This window comes from Mauremys mutica, chromosome 6 (genome assembly GCF_020497125.1).
Source record: "Mauremys mutica isolate MM-2020 ecotype Southern chromosome 6, ASM2049712v1, whole genome shotgun sequence".
In the NCBI taxonomy this organism is placed as follows: domain Eukaryota; kingdom Metazoa; phylum Chordata; order Testudines; family Geoemydidae; genus Mauremys; species Mauremys mutica.
Genome location: NC_059077.1, coordinates 39,957,669 through 39,974,975, shown reverse-complemented (window position 1 = coordinate 39,974,975; position 17,307 = coordinate 39,957,669). Strand labels below are relative to the sequence as shown.

Here is a 17,307-nt window from a genome sequence, read left to right as displayed (position 1 = left end):
GGAGGGGGACATGCATTAGTACCATAATTGGGCCCCGGGTGATTGCTACTTTCCACCACCCAACACAGAGGTAATGAGGTTGAGTAGTGCCCGTATAAGAAAAATTAAAATTACTGATTATTTTTTAAGAAAGGTTTTTAATGACTTACGGCTATAAATGCAACGCAAACAGAATAGGAAAAGAAAAATTAAAGACCAGCATTGAATAAGGATTAATATAAATGGCAAGTTATACTGAACACAAGCACAAGTACAGGTAATATTATGCATTAGTTACTTACTACTATAAGGGAATGTAATATTATGCATTAGTATTGAATATAAATGGCAATTTATACTGACGACAGGCACAAGCACATACAAAGCTACTACTACATATTAACTACTAACTTTACATGTACTGTTTTTGCCCTTAGTAAGCACAAGTACAAGTAAAGATATTATATATTGATTAACAACTTACTACTATTTGTAAACAATTTAATACTATTATTGAGCTTTTACTACTACTTTTAATACTGCAGTATTGATATAACCTGAGATTAAATGATTCCAACACTACCATTTTTAATACTGTAGTGTTAACACAACTTCAGATTAAATTAGCTTGAGCAACCAGACTTTTTTACTTTATAACCTTACCCTGCATTTGTTTGAAAATACATTACCCTTTAGTCGGCCGATTTTTGCACTGGCAAGGTACAGACGGTCGAGAAGTGCACATTCCTTTGGTTCAGGGGGTGTTGGTTGGGTTTACCAACACACACTCACACACAGTTTTGTGCCTTCATACTTTTTATTTTATTTGTTGGACGTGTTTTAAAACAGACCAACCAATTAGGGTAGGCCAATTGTTTACTGTGGTGGTTAGGGTTACTTTTATATTTAATTATTGTTTTAATTTTATAAGTTATGCACAAGGAGATAACTTATTTCCATATAGCCTGTTGTTTCGACTGTGGGTAATGTGGTTTTATAAGCTATGCCTGAAGGCCTAACTTATTTTACCACATAGGAGTTAGCATTAAGCATTATTTGGTTGCAGCGTTTTTTGACCGCTAGTTTTAGCCTAATTTTGCAAAGCTTGCTTTTTGAAGCTTCCGGAAGTTTGAGGCCTAACACTGACAATACTTTTGTTCAGTTTAGGCATGACAATACAGTTGTTCAAATTATTTACACTAATAACGTCTCAATAGCCTTCATCACTGACAGTGATTAGTCAGGTTTTTCTTAAATAGACAAATACTTAAAACCATTATGGGACATAATTTAAATACAATCTGAATGCCAAGTTATCCAAAAGTTTTATATGTCCCCCAGTCATCTGGATAAACAGGAATGTACTGTATATAGTTATAACACAGCTATGTATTAAACAAAATATTCTGGAAGAAAATGAATCTTTGAAAAACCTTTGAATATGCTCTAAATACTGTTATGTTCTGCAGAATAAGTTTTATAAATATAGCAAGAGAAGATCAACAATGTTTTTATGCCTAACTATAATCCAGAAACAGAACTCTAGTATTTTCATGAAGACCTAAGTAAGGCATGTATTCTTGCACACATTTGTTCTTGCTTAACCTATGCATACAAATACCTGGTGAGCAAGTAGAAATCATTTACGTGCATGGCCTACTAGGCACCAAACTAGCCAGTCATAAGCAAGTCAGGTTTCATACACATAAATTAGACAGGCAAATGTACATATAAAATTCACCTTGCCTAACTTTGAAAATCTGGCTCCAAGAGACTAACTCAGGCACCAGCAGGAATTAATTTGCCAACCTGGCCTCTGGCTCCTGGGACAAAGAGAGTTTTTGGCTCATTTTATTAACTAGACGTCAGATCTCAGAGAAGGCTTTGCTAACTATCAAGATCATCTCCCTTTCTCTCACTTCTTCCGCATGCGAGTAGATGAATGTTATGTGGTCCAAAGCAGGGCAAAGCCCTACAGATCCATAAGGTCTCATTAACCCTCATCCCTTTATACAGTGTTCCAGAGTGCTTCTTGCCCTGAAAGGAACTGGACTGGGCAACATAGGAGAATATACAAAATGGGCAAAGAGCCATCTCTTTCCTAACCTTTAAAAGTTGTGTCCCAAAAAGCTGGACTAGCCCTTACACTTCTGACAAAATGGTTGCCCTGGCTAGAACAATTATCCTCCAGAGAACCAATTCTGGTTCTTCTAACAAATTTCATAATACAAAGTTTCCTCTTGAAAGAAAGAGAGAACAAAGTGGCTTTGGACTTATGAGCACCAGTCTGGGATGCAAAGAGTCACGTGGCAAATTCCATTTTTTTCTGCAGTTTACATTTTCATTCATTCCACAAAAATGGGATATTTATAGGCTTGGCAGGATTCAATTTAAATTGGCAGTCATCAGTAAACGTTGATTTTACCTGACACACAGACATCAATGGAAAAAATTATCCATCAATAGCTATCAGGGAGTGCAGCTTCCCCCCATACTTTGCACCCACAGGGACCCTGTATCCCAGCCATGTAGAGGGCGCTCTGCAGCCCTGCTGACACAGTCCTATGACAACATAGGGTGCCCCCTGCTGCAAAACTGTGAAATGTATTTTTTTAAAATCTATAAAAATTGGGGGGAAGGGGGGAGTTAAAAATAAATCACTATTAACTACCAAATTTACAAAAAAATCAAAATCAAATTCTGCCATACCTAGGTATTTACTCAATAATAGAAAAATGAACAATCCTCAGAACCATATAACAGTACTCTTGATTTTGTGTGTTTTGTTATCTATCTAACCTTTTTTATTATTGCTAAGTGCTACTACTTTTGGTTGGTTAATGGAAGTTTCTATCAGCGGTGGGCGCATTTCTGCCATTTTCATCTCTTCATCAGAAGAGAGTTCTTCTGACTCCTGCCAAAGGAAAAACAAATAATGTTTATGCTGTAAATCTGTAGTGGGTTGCTTAAAAAAGTTAAATGAATGCTATAAAAATTGCCACCCTACAGAAATCCCAGATATTACAAATAGCACTAATGAATGCTTATATCATAATTAAGTTTCCAAAAGTTACTAATGATTTGGATACCTCCACTTTTGTTTGCCGAACTTGAGACACCAGGGCAGAAGCACAGCCCTTTCTAAAAAAATCAGGCCACTTGAGGTGTCTCAGGTTGGCACCCAAAAACACAGATATTCAAAATCATAAGTGATTTTGGAAAATCTAAAATGGCAGCTCTAGCAGAACAAAGTGTGGTAAGGAAAGCCTATAGGTAGGCTGCAGGGGCTCAAACTCCTACCTGAGAGTGCCCCCCACTTTGCAATCTAGTTAATCCTGAGGCAAAAAGTGATGATATTTTGGCATCACTTTGAGGAACAGAAACTAGCTAAGCCTTTGGATATTTTGCAGAATTTCAGAGTCTGATAGTTTAGTCTCTCCCCTTTTTCTGGGCACTTCTATTATGATCTAATAATATTCTCAAAGTGTGGAGAAGTAGTAAACTGAATTCAGATTTATATTCATAGGGCAGGTATTTGCTAGGAAGTCTGAGGTCTGAACCTAGGTTTTAAGGTGAATACTCAAGGGAAAATGTTTTCTGCTTCTTTTGGTCAGGGTTCAGTCTGAGAAGCTGAAAATTCAACCTCTTTCTGATGTGAAGAGATGGAACAGGAGGAGAGCAGGGTGAGAATCAGAAGGCAATATATGTTTTTCCTTTTGTGTTGTTTGGCTACCTCCTTCTCTAGCCTATTACTGAGCAGCTTGATTGATGCCTGTAAACTTTGAGGGGGCAGTATCAGTTGCACAAGCATCCACTTTCCAGAGATACAGCCAAAGAAACTTTTTTAAAGTGATATTTGAAACCAGGGGACTTATAGGAGAACAACATTTAACTTTACACAAGGAGATTAAACAAATAAAGTTTCAGCTTGACTGATTTTGTGAAAGGCAGATGTCAGCTTGTCTTTTATTTAATCACACCAAGCTAAAAGAGCTCTTGCGAAGGTATTAAAGGCCATAGCAGCTTGCCCAGATGCAGCTGAGCACCATAATTCTTTTTGAGTCACTTCTTTATTTTGCTATCAGTTTGCTCTTTAAGAAAAAAAACAAACAATCTCCTTCCATGAAGTAGACTTTCAGGGGAGTCTGTTTCCTCTTAAAAATACTGCAAAATCCTTCTAGTAGGGAGACTGGAAACTGAAACCTGTAAATTTAACATTTCTTGATATAGATTTCTTCCTGCTAGGAGTTTCAGGATATTTCAGCTGCAGGACTTCTGGTAGGAGCTACAGGGGGCTCTTCTTCCATGATGCAGACTGACTGACAAGTCTATTCCACAGTGCCTTTGGCTGCAGTAAGGAAGGACACAGCCTTATTGTGAGGACCAGCAAACACAACTTAGCCCCCAAAAACAGAAATGTGTTTCAATGCAATTGGGACAGTCACTCACTCTAACTATCTCTATCACTCTCCCCTAGATTTTAATGCAGCAGATAAAACAGTTACTGACCTGTACTAGAATTGTTATTCTTTGAGATATGGTTGCAGACATGTAATTCTACTCAGGTGTGCAAATGCCCAGTACACCAAAGAACTTTGCTTAGCAGGACCCATAAGGGTGGTGCTTGTGCCCGTAAATAGCCTGGGGAGGGGCTAAGTGCAGTGCCACCCCAACCCTTCAGTTCCTTTGCACCGAAAATGAAGAGCAGAGACGCCAATGCAGAGGGGATGGAGGGTGGGTCGTGGAATACGGCTGCACCCACATCTTGAAGAACAACAATTACAGTATAGGTAAATAACCATTTTTCCTTCAAGTGGTTACAGACATATGTTCCCCTCAGGTGACTCACATGCAGAACTCTTAGGAAATGAGGCTCGGAATCTAGTTAAGTAACAATTGTAGGACTGCTTTCCCCTGCTTTCCTGCATCTGACTTAGTTGCAATGGTAACAGCACAGTACTTGGTAAAATACTACCAACATTACTTAGGCACTCACTGAATGAGCCTGTAATCTCTGTGGAGGCATTGTCTAAGGTACTTCGTATGTTGTCATAATGCAGGAAGCTATCCACCTGCAAATCACCTGTGCAGAGACTGCCTGAACTTTCATTCGATCCTCATAGAAAACAAAAAAATGAGGGGATGCTTGAAAAGTTTTATCTCTCTCTGGGTAAGATACTAAAGTACCGTCTCATATCCACGTGAAGTTGCTATTCATCGGCATTCAAGTGCAGTTAAGAAAAGAACACTGGTAAGTAAATCATTTGGGTAAGAGGAAACAAAACAAAACAAAAAGTGTGATGTGGCTGTAGGGCCACCACTTTGTCAATGAAAAAGTGGTTATACAGGGGCTCAGCCATGAATGCCTGTAGCTCATTTGCCTCAGAACCTAAGTTGTGCAGAACACAATGCCGTCCACAGCCTCAGAAACCAACCTGACATTATAATCAAAGAGGCTGATAAAGGAGGTGCTGTTGTCATCATGAACAGGTCTGACTACCAAAAGGAGGCCGCCAGACAATTCTCCAATACCAAATTCTACAGGCCACTTCCCTCAGATCCCACTGAGGAATACACTAAGAAACTGCACCATCTACTCAGGACACTCCCTACACTAACGTCAGAACAAACCACCATACCCAATCTGTTGCTCTGATACCAAATCATTTTTTTAAAATGTCAAAAATAACATTTTTCAGAAACATTTGCAGTGGCTTGTCAGAACTAAGAACAGGCTACTGGGAAAGGAGATACAGCTGTCCATGATTCCCAAAGGGTGGCTTCTGAGAATGTGCAATATATATATTGTTCATTATTTAATGAACACACATAACTGCACTTAATCTATGAAAAAATACAGTTTAAAAATTGTGATTTGAAGTAATTTTGTTCACTAGTAAGTTCCCCTGGTTTATGTCATGTCTCTCTAGCGGGTCCTATGTAGAAAGAGATGAGGGACTCATCACACATCTAATACAAAGATTACAGGAATTCAAGATCTCTGCCTGAATCAAACAAAAGCCAGCAGGTTTATAAACTCACAACAGCTAAATTAAATTCAAACCTCCTTTACTGTAGATGTCTCTATTAATCACAGTGAGACAGATATTTGAAAACATGTCTACTTTTTACATTTAAAATGTGTAGGGACAACTTGAAAGTCTAAGTTTCAGACTGCTCCCACAAATCAGATACTTGGATATCTAAATGACAGCTGTAGCCACAACTACCTATGCAACAAAAAGGGAGATATAGCTAAGGGGAAGCAGAAAATCAGTACCAACATTAACACCCTCTAGACCACACATTTATGTCAGTGTTTTTAGTGGGTTTTTTTTTTAAATTCACATATATTTCAATCTGTATCTCCAAATAAATGCAGATAAAAAACTTATTTCAAAATAATTTGAAATGAGAAAAACATTGCATTACTTTGTTAATAACCATACTTACTTCCCAAATGCTCGCAATGCTAACGGGATGGGCATTTCTGCTATTGTCAACATAATTTTTCATTGCTATCTTTCAGAATAGCAGATTCAATCCGACACGAACGCAATTCTTTTACTGCCATGGTGTTCATCACACAGCCATACCTCAAGCGTATCTTCATGGTTGACAATTATTTTCGTGTTCTCTAAGGTTTTAACATGTGCAGTCATCTGTGAATTTCCAGTGCTGTGCTCAGCTTCTGGTTCAGTGGGCTTCTGCACGCAGTTTTCCATCATATAGTTCTCTCCGTCTTCTGTTTTGCTCTTTGCTGAAGCCATTTCTGAAGTCTAGAGTAAAAAAAAAAAAAAAAAAAAAAAGATTAGTGGAGAACCACCCTGCAAAGGTTCATAATTATTAATATTTTATAATTAGAGCTAACATTTTATATTTTGGGAAAACCATACAATGACAAACAGACAACTTCAAAACTTCATAATTTTGACTGTGAAGCAAATTGGAGAGAAAATACCTTTCAGATTATTAAGACAGCTGATTATAAACTTTTTTTCCCCCCAAGGCCTATTTTATCCAATACATTCCTATTAGATTGGCAGATAAGTGAACACATTAATCAAAACACACTACCACACACACAGGTGGACTGACAATGAAAGAAGTGAGCAGCTGTCAGCACAGTTCTTCCACCTTACCACCAAGCAGAATCAACATGTTTCAGCCAGTAAAGGATCCCTTAGATGCTTCACCACTGCTGCCTTTTTCAACTTTTCCTATAAACCCTCTGGTCAGATGGGAGAAAAGCAGAGCCCTTTGTGATCATTCTGATTTCCAATTTGAGGGTCAGCAAATAAGGGATGCTTAAAGGCGATGGAGGTGTATCTTTTGGAAGATCAAACAAGCTACTTTTGTGATATGTCTAATTTATACTGGCCTCAGGAGCAAGTCACTCGGGTTGCTTCCTAAGCAGAGTCATTCAGAGGGCAGCAACTATTACTAACACAAAGCAGCCATTTATAACTGGCTCTTTTAAAGTACTGAATACACAGGTTATGATCTTTAATTTGACTTTTTTTTCCCTCACTGAAACATTTCAAAAAAAGAGATTGAATTAGAAGAAATAAATCAATATATTGTTATGCAATATCATACTCCAGATCTTTGGGATAGCTGTCAAAACTGGAGGATATTGATTCTAACCTTTACACCCACATCTTTTACTGAAACTTGCTGGCCTTCTTTCTTTGACTCTCTGCCACCATCTTCAGTGGTTTCTTCATCTTTTAGTCTGTGTACTATCGTTTGAACTGTTTTGACCATATTCTTTAGTTCATCAGGATATGGTGTTGGATATCTCTTCAAATTACCCTCCTGAGAAACAAAGAAAATAAGAGAAACAAAACAACTTAAAACATGAATATTCAATCAAATATGAATTTGACAAGAAGGAATTAACAGAACAAACCCTGCATATCTATTTTGCCATTTCAATTATACCTGGATAAACCCAGGGGTGCTGAGGCTAAATTAGCTAGTCCCGGAAAACAGTTTGTTGTCTAATGCATGCCCCATCTTGTCCCATTAAAGTGGTTGCAGTTTCTCCTTGTCATATATTTATAGAAAACTCAAAATACAGTCCTTAATCCTTGTGAGAAGCCAATGATTCTTTCCAACTACTGTCTTGAATTTTTTCAAAGCATCATAGTTCAGTATCCCAGAAGAAAAATATTGCCTTAAACCAGTTCACAGTTTAATAACATGTGCTCCATTTTTAATAACATATCCTAACTGGCCAGGCAAAGGAGACACCAACTGATCAAAAAGATTTTTCCCTTGGGTAATTTAAAAAATATGAGGCATGAAAAGAAAATAGGTTTTATGCTTTTTAATTCTTCAGCTACTAGAGACTAATCAATGCAGATAGAGGTTGATTGCCATTAGCAAGAGTAAAGGGGGAGAATTAGGAATTCAAAATGGAGTTGGCAATACTGACCCTGGGTGGTGCCTCCCTTTCATCTTTATCTTCATCACATTCAAATGCCACCTGAGCACGCTGTTTTCTCTGCTCCTCCCACAAAGAGGGATTGAAACTTTCATTATCAGATATGAACAGAACTAAATAAAAAAAAAAAACAATTCCAATAAATACAGGACACATGAAATTATATTAGAAACCATTTCTTTTTCATTCCTTTTATTAGGCGAGGTTTGTATTTATCTCTGTGCTTCAGAAGGTAAAGGACCAGAAGTACCAGAAACTAAAGACCTATCCTCAGACCAATGCTATGCTGCAGCTCATTGCATTGAGAACCTGCCCATTTTCTATTAATAGTGACTTCAGCTGCAATCTACAGAAAAATCCTCTGCAAAGCTGTACTTCAGTTTTCAAGTATTCTCACCAAAGAAACTCCCCTGAGCTGAGCTTGCCAACTGTAAAAAATTATGCAGGCTGCTTTTCTGATATGTCTAATAAAGGCTGATATGGCAACACTCAACTTCATTTCACTAAGATTTACATATTTACACTAAAGAAAGACTTACCTACAAATATGCCAGACTTCCAAATATCCATACTACTACTACTACTACCACCACCACCACCTCCGAGCCTTAAAAACAACAAAAAAAACCCCACTAAAAACATTAAGATAAGCACATGGTTAAGCAGGAATTATGAAAATTACAGTTTTACAAACTTTTTTATTTTTAGCGAAAGGAAAAATCCTAGATTACCTTGTTGTCACCAATTACTGCAGCATATATGTTTATGATAGATGTTACATAAATTGGTTCTGTATTAATCTGTCAAACTTTACTACAAAAATCCCCTGCATTCCTATATATCACATTAGCAATGAAGAGGTTGCTCACATAAACAGCTGCTTTTCAATATTCCTATACTTGCAATAGAATGGTGTTTCTCAAACTGGGTCCGTGGACCCCTGGGGATCCCGCTGATCAACTCCTCCCCACCACCCTCGCTCAACTCCTCTCCCTCCCTTCCAGTGCCTCCTTCACGCCTGGGAGAGGGAGGGGGAGGAGCGAGGATCTTGGGTCCGTGCTGCTCCTGAAAGCAACCAGCCCGTCCCTATGGCCTGGAAGGCAGGATGTCTCCATGTGCTGCCCCCAGCCTGAGTGCCACTCCGCATTTCCTACTGGCCGGGAACTCCAGCCAATGGGAGCTGTGGGGGTGGTGCCTGCAGGCAGGGGGCAGTGCGTGGAGACACCCTGTCCCTTGCCTAGGAGCCACTGCCAGAGGGATGTGCTGGTCGCTTTCAGGAGCTGCCCGAGGTAAGTACCGTCCCCCTCTCCCCTTCTTGCACCCCAACCCCCTGCTGTAGCCCAGAGCCTGACCCAAACTCCCTCCCAGAGCCCTCACCTCCTCCCACACCCAAACTGCCTCCCGCACTCCCTCCCGCACCACACACACCTGCCCCGGTCCTAAGCCCCCTCCAGTGCCCAAACACCAAGCCCAGAGCCTGCATCCCTCACCCGCTCCCGCACCCAAACTCCCAGCCCAGAGCCCACACCCCCACCTGCACCCCAACCCCCTGCCTGGTGAAAGTGAGGGAGGGTGGGGGAGAGCGAGTGACTGGGGGGGCGGAATGGAGTGGGGACGTGGCCTCAGGGAAGGGGGTAGGGCATGGCCTTGAGGAAGGGGGCGAGGCAAGGGCTGAGCGGGGGGCTTGGGGGTCTCTGAATAATTGTAAATCAAAATGGGGGTCCTCAGGTTGCTAAAGTTTGAGAACCACTGCAATAGAAAAATAATTTCTAGATTATATGAACCCCAAATGTAGCCTGCTATAGTCAAGATGATTAAAATTATATGTATTGAATAAACAAGGCAAATTTTGACATTTCAGCAAAATACATCTTTGAAGACAAATTTCAGTTGACTAATCTATACTTGGAGTGCATTACTATGTAGGTTTTTCCTACCTAAAAAAAATTAAAGGATTCAATCTATAGTTCTTTTTGAAACCTGGTTTTGGGATGGTGACCTTTCTCCTTCATGACTGCTTTGGAGTGGAGGAAGAGTACTTACTCCCCTTTTCTGCTTTCTTATATTGGGTCGGAACAACCCCTCACCCTTTTTGTGATAATCCTCTCACAATTTGGGATCAGAATGTGTGTTAAAAGAACATTATTAAGTTTGTGAAGTCACTAGGTTACAAAGGTCACGCAATTCTGACATTTACCAACTTCTGAGTACTTGATTTTACAACCTTAATAACGTTACTTTAACTTTTTGCATGTGGATAATTTCCTAGGTTCTCAGAAAAAGCAAATTAAAAAAAAATAAAATCAGAAATTCCATCTTGTGGCATCATGTTGATAACCACATGGTTTATCAGCAGAGTTGGAACTTTTACATTCACTGCACAGAACTCTGCCACTTGAGCTGAAGAAGTAACTAATAACAGAAGTGGGTTGTCATCCTCCTTGTGGACTAACACTAGTGGGGGATGAGACACTTTGCCAGTAGGTTTCAGAGATTTTTGCTGACAGCAGATGAATGGTGAGGAAAATGGAGTCTAGGATTCCATTCCAAGCTCTGAAGTGGCCAGGTATCCTTCTGCTTGTCCTCCAACAAGCCTACCTTCTTCTGCCCTGACCCCTCCAACCTGTCCCTGTGCCATTTCTTCCTCACCCCTGGCTCCTCATTCCAGACACATTCTTGTCACCTAGCCAGTCCTTGTCTCCATTCCTCACCTGTCTCTTCCCAGTTAGTCTCCTTGCCCAACCAGCCCTATTCTCCACACTCCTTGAGTCCAACTCTCTTCACCCATTCCTGTTCTCTGACTTCCCGAACTTCCAGTCTCCTTACCCAGCCAGTTCCAGCTCCTGGCTTCTCACTCTTTCTCCGATCTCTCTTCTCCCCCCAATCCTCACCTCAGAATCGTAGCCTCCCTATCAGGGTTCCTATTGCTAACTCAGCCTCCCCCTTCTTCAGCTCCTTTTCCCAATCTCTTTGCCAAGGCAGTCCTAGTTCTTTCTGCACATCCATGTCCTCATCAGATCTGTCTATCACCCACCCCTTCTCCACTCCTACTGATTCTCTGTTCTAATGTCCTTTCCCAAGCACTCCTAGTCTCCCCAGGTTCTCATCCACTCTCAGTCCCCTGCCACACTCCCAGTTTCCCTTGCCAGGAAACTGGTCCCAAACTCCTTACCCAACTAGTCCCAGTCCTCCCACTCACTTGCCCCAATCTTCCCTTCCTCTCCCTAGGTTCCTTGTCTCAATCTACTTCTTCTCCTACCCTCACCCCCAGTCCAGCTCATGCCTTTTGCATCACAGTCAGGCAACTTCCTCCTTTACTTTACCTGGCCACCAACAGAAGAAACAGTCTCCCTGCTCTCAGATCCGGTTCCCAGCCCCACCCTGGATCAGAGCAGCAACTCTGCTGCGCTCCTATATCTCTGGGCTTGTGCATGCTCAGTTATTCTATGGCAATGGCACATGAAGAGTTTGGTCACACACAGAATCTGCTGCATGCTCAGTGTGGACAGAATCTCTGGAAATTCTATCTGCAAAGTTCTAACTTGTCTACCTACCATGTGCAACTTACATTTTGCAAAGGCTTACAACTTAGTCAAATCTGGGTGTTTTTTCATGGGAAGAGCAACAGCACATCCCTGAAACAAAGGCCACCTCCGGACCCCTACCAACTTATAAGTTCCTGTGCCAAAGCATGGACATGCTAGAGCTTCTCAATGAAATGGCTTTAAGAACTTATTTTTTCCCAGTATGGCAAAACAATATATTTTTCCCTAACCTCATTCTTGGAAATGGCCATACCATTCTGGATCAAACTTTCAAAAAAAGTCAGTCTGAGGCAGACACCAGGCAGAGCAATTTCCAGCCCAAAAGGTTCATCTTTGGCAAAATTATAAGCAACTGAAAACAATATCTCTTATAATGGGATGAGTCAGGCAAACATAATAATAGAAGGCACTGCCAGTCCTGACCTCTATTTCTCTCTCTCTCACACACACACACACACACACTCACACTCACTCGCTCTCCCCCCGCCCCCTCTTCTCCCCCCCATTTAATAATCCCTGGACTTGCTCAGTTCTACCTCTGATAAGTTATTGTTCACATTCTTCAGACAAATTTTCATCAAATTGTTCTTGGTTTTAGATCTATATATTGAAATTCATGTTCTCTGAACTCTTTTCCATTTTTACTTTCACTGGTCAGCATTTTTGACAAAAAGAATCAATTCCTACCATCCTCACTCCTTGGTTGCTGGGGGAACATGTAATTAGTAAGCACTGTTTTCTGTGTTTCAGGGTCGACTTCTTTTTGAAGGGGGATGAGCGGTTTAGACTGAGAAAAGAAAAAATACTATGAGAATATACATGTGTAATATTCAAATAGGATCTCAACATTGAAATCCCTGCTGCTTATCTACCCAATGCAGATTAGATTTTGAAGACTGTGATCTGTCTGGCATTAATTCCCATGTATTCTTCTCTGAAGGATTTTTACAACTTATACAAAATAAAGTTATATCAAAGTGCATATTTAATAATAGTGTGGGAATTCTATAAACAAACACTGTATAATAGTGTATTAGAGATGCATAAAACGGATAGATAAGTATACATGACAAAGTATTCAGTTTCATTCTAGGACATTTCATAGTCCCCAAATATTCTACATCTGGAGCTTACATTATCCATTTGAAACTGCAGGGAAGTGCATAGAACAGAACAATTTTCTAAACTAAAATTTGATCAGGACAATAGTTTCAGTGCCCTGCCTTACAAAAAATATAAAGGATCTTGAAATTACCAGTGTGGTTGCTACCTCTGTTTTCAGAGTAGCAGCCGTGTTAGTCTGTATCCACAAAAAGAACAGGAGTACTTGTGGCACCTTAGGGACTAACAAATTTAATTTGAGCATAAGCTTTCGTGGGCTACAGTCCACTTCATCGGATGCATGCAGTGGAAAATACAGTAGGAAGATATATATATACACACAGAGAACATGAAACAATGGATGTTACCATACACACTCTAACGAGAGTGATCAGTTAAGGTGAGCTATTACCAGCAGGAGAGAAAAAAATTTTTTTTGTAGTGGTAATCAAAACGGTCCATTTGCAGCAGTTGACAAGAAGTTGTGAGGAACAGTGGTGGTGGTGGTGGGGTGGGGGGAACACACTTCAATCTCCCTGGTCACTCCATTACATACCTAAAGGTCGCAGTATTACAACAACAAAAACTTCAAAAACAAACTCTAATGAGAGACTGCTGAATTGGAATTAATTTGCAAAATGGACACCATTAAATTAGGCTTGAATAAAGACTGGGAGTGGATGGGTCATTACACAAAGAAACTATTTCCCCATGGTTATTTCCCCCCCCCCCCACACACACACACACACACAGTTCCTCACAACTTCTTGTCAACTGCTGCAAATGGACCATTTTGATTACCACTACAAAAAGTTTTTTTTCTCTCCTGCTGGTAATAGCTCACCTTGACTGATCTCTCTCGTTAGAGTGTGTATGGTAACACCCATTGTTTCATGGTGGGTGGGTGTGGGTGTGTGTGTGTTGTATTTTCCACTACATGCATCCGATGAAATGGGCTGTAGCCCACAAAAGCTTATGTTCAAATACATTTGTTAGTCTCCAAGGTGCCACAAGTACTCCTGTTCTTTTTACCTCTGCTTTATATCGCAGCTGAAATAATGTATAATATAACACCAATCTGGGCACTGGTTCAGTACTGACTCAAAGAGAAGAGAGAGTGTTATCTACTATTGGATTGCCAGAAGTATGAATGTCTCCCTTTCATGTGCCACTCACTGGTGTTTAGCTTACAAAAACTGAGGAAATTACAACTCAAGGTTGTCTTGGTGTATCTGCAGATTATCACTTTTTACCCAACTGATTATTCCATAAAATTAACTATTTCTATTGAGAGTAACTTGGACAAATACCAATTATACAAACTTATTAAAAATATTTTTCACCTGATTGTCTGATAGCCACATCGCAGTCAGCTGTTGTAGCTTTGTAAAGCTATAGGGCAAATTCTTCAGTCTGTGAAAGAAACATCACAATACACAAGGCAAAAAATTAATCTAAGTATGGCTGTCAAGACTAACGGTCTATTCAGAAACAATGCTATATCTATATAGCCTCTAAAAAGCTTGCAAAACATTTAAAGAAAATATTGTTAGATAAATAGAAAGGTAATAATTCGAGCAGCAAACCGTTTCATTTCCAGTAAATGCTAAAGATGTGTTGAGAAAGATAATTCCATTTTGTGGAGGAGTTCAATATTTTGAAATTTGGTATTGTTTTGTTTAGCTACAACCTCCTGCCTCCTGCCTGTTGTCCCCCCCAAAAAAAGTCTAAACTGTCACTAAAGTAGGGTGACCAGATCACCCAGGTCAAATATCGGGACGTGGGGGGGCGGGGCGGGGGCAGAAGGGAAAAAATGGCGGCAGAGGAAAAAAAAAAAATCCCCCACCCCCGATTCCTCCTCCCTCCGCAAGCGCTGGAGGGAGGCCCGGGAGACTCAGAGGAGCACGGGGCCGGGGTGAGTGTGAGTCCAGCCTGGCCCCGAGCAGGCAGGACTCAGGCGCGGTATCTAGAGGGAGAGTACGGGGTGGCCTGCGGGGCCAGGCAGCGGCTGTTCTCCCCACCTGGGCAGCAGGACTCGGGAGCAGCCGCTGCTGCAGCTCCCACTGCCGCGGGGGGAGGAAGCGGCCGCTGGCCAAGCTCGCCAGCTGCAGCTCTGGCGCCCACGAACCCCCCGAGCCCAGGCCTGCTGCGGGGACCCAGCGCGCACGCTGCGCATACCCAGCCCCTGGCCACTCGCGTCTGGGCTGGCTGCCCAGCTGGTGCAATCCTGCGGGCGGCCTCGGAGTGGGGGCAGCAGGCCCCAGCCTCCCGCATCCCGCTCGGGTCCTGCAGGGGAACGAACGGGACTGGGCTGCCGATGCCTCCGCCACGGGATTGCACCAGCTGGGCAGCCAGCCCAGACGCGACTGGCCAGGGGCTGAGCGCAGTGTGCGCACTGCCCCGCAGCAGGCCCGGGCTCGGGGGGTTCGGGCCCAGGCACCAAAGCCGCAGCCGCCGAGCGCCACGTACTTGGCCACTTCCTCCCCCCGCAGCAGTGGGAGCTGCAGCAGCGGCTGCTCCCGAGTCCCCTGCCCAGGTGGGGAGAACAGCCGCCGCCTAGCCCCACGGGCCGCCCGCCTTCTCTCCCTCCAGGTACCGCGCCCGAGTCCTGCCTGCTCAGGGCCAGGCCAGACTCACACTCACCCCGGCCCCGCACTCCCCTGAGTCTCCTGGGCATGGCATGCTTGGAAAGAGGCGGGGATTTGGGGAGGGAGACAATGGGGCAGTGAGGGGGCGGGGATGGGGGCAAGGATTTGGGGAAGGATCCAATGGGGGAAGGAGGGGGCGGAGTCGGGGCAGGGGAGGGCGCGAGCCCTTCGGGCTCCGGAGCCTTTGCTTGTTTGTCCAGTGTCCCGACCTAACATTGGTCGGGACGCGGGACAAACAAGCAAATATCGGGACAGTCCCGATAAAATCGGGACGTCTGGTCACCCTACACTAAAGCGAAGAAGAAAATCCAAATAGTGGGCTTTCCCAGATCTGCAGACCCTAGAACTTCTGCAGTCTCCAACTCTGAGACAGTACACCTGGTGGGCTGCCGAGGAGCCAGGTAGGCAAGCTGGCAGGTAACTAGGCTGTGTTCCATTGGAATCTTGCTTCACTTCCAGAGGAACTTTGCCAAAATCGAATGATCTCTGTGAAATGTTTCAATTTCAATGGAATGGCAAATTCCTGCAAAGAAATGTTTTATCACAATTTCACTGACCAGTCTAATAAATGCAGAGATGCATTCAAAATACTATACAGTGTACTGTGATAGTATTCTGTATCCTGCCTTGTACTGTTCCTACATATATGGCATTCAAGTCTTTCCTGAAATACTGATTCAGATAGTCTTATAAATTTAACTCCAAAAGAATAAATGTTGATGATTATGAATGAGATGAAGTTGTTCCACACAAGGAAAAAAAGATATACATTAAAACCACTTGGGCTTAGCAACTACAACATATCTGCTGGATTCACATGCAGCTGGAAGAGTACAATAGCAATAAAAACGTGAAATAGTGCAGTTCTGCTTCATGAATCACTCCTACTGCAGTGACTGAAAAGGAATAAAGAAGCTTTTACAAAATGTAGAGGTGTCCAAATATATGCAGTAAGACGATTAGTGTGACAAATAATAAAATATAAATGAAAGGTGTTATTTTAACTTTAAGATGAGAAAGAACTCCAAGAGAAAGATCACAATATTTTTGGAAGAATAGAGTGAAAAGGATTATATTTTGTAAAAAATGTCTTGGAGACACAATGCATTCCAATCTCTGCAATGCTTCTGCATTTTATGCCATAATTAACTAAATGAATGCAATTCACAAACCTATTGTCACTAAGATTGATGACTTTTAATTTCTGCATATCACCCATTTCTTCAGGGAGAAATTCAAGCTTGTTGGAATGCAGAAACAGCACTGTTACATTTTTCCAGTTTCCAATCTGAAAAAATAAACGATTATTCAGCTTTACAACTCTACTTACACTGATTCACAATATTACAATGAACACATCTAATATTAAATTTTATTTTGTGTGTACAATTTTATTTGCTTTATTCTTAAATATGAAAGTGAATATACCATTATAATATTAAGTAAAAGTAATTATTATTTTCTTCATTTTGTATCATGTTGTTTATGAGCTAATAATTCAGACATTACTTTTGCAAAACCAAGCTTGCCTCAAAATATTTCAATACTTGGATTGCAATTGCTTGAAAGCCACTATATGTACATC

At 41.6% G+C, this 17,307-nt stretch overlaps 2 protein-coding genes across 7 annotated transcripts in view; one reads left to right on the top strand and one right to left on the bottom strand.

The window, feature by feature from the left end:
- Positions 1–12,888, top strand: part of LOC123373324 — a 73,722-nt gene extending 60,834 nt beyond the window's left edge. The window contains exons 5-6 of one of the 2 annotated variants that reach the window (XM_045022305.1): positions 3,594–3,662; positions 12,724–12,888. In XM_045022305.1, coding sequence (XP_044878240.1) covers positions 3,594–3,662; positions 12,724–12,784 — 130 coding nt within the window. In that variant the 3' untranslated portion in view covers positions 12,785–12,888. Of the gene's footprint in view, positions 1–3,593; positions 3,901–12,723 lie in introns of those variants that run through there. The other variant, XR_006580659.1, reaches the window with a different exon arrangement.
- Positions 1–17,307, bottom strand: part of ERBIN (erbb2 interacting protein) — a 250,944-nt gene that overhangs the window by 40,466 nt on the left and 193,171 nt on the right. For all 5 annotated transcript variants that reach the window (XM_045022267.1, XM_045022272.1, XM_045022269.1 and 2 more), the window contains 7 exons: positions 16,895–17,010; positions 14,418–14,487; positions 12,661–12,760; positions 8,420–8,541; positions 7,627–7,797; positions 6,576–6,758; positions 2,779–2,893 (listed from right to left, as the gene is read on the bottom strand). In XM_045022267.1, the coding sequence (XP_044878202.1) occupies positions 2,779–2,893; positions 6,576–6,758; positions 7,627–7,797; positions 8,420–8,541; positions 12,661–12,760; positions 14,418–14,487; positions 16,895–17,010 (877 nt within the window). The remainder of the gene's footprint in view (positions 1–2,778; positions 2,894–6,575; positions 6,759–7,626; positions 7,798–8,419; positions 8,542–12,660; positions 12,761–14,417; positions 14,488–16,894; positions 17,011–17,307) is intronic.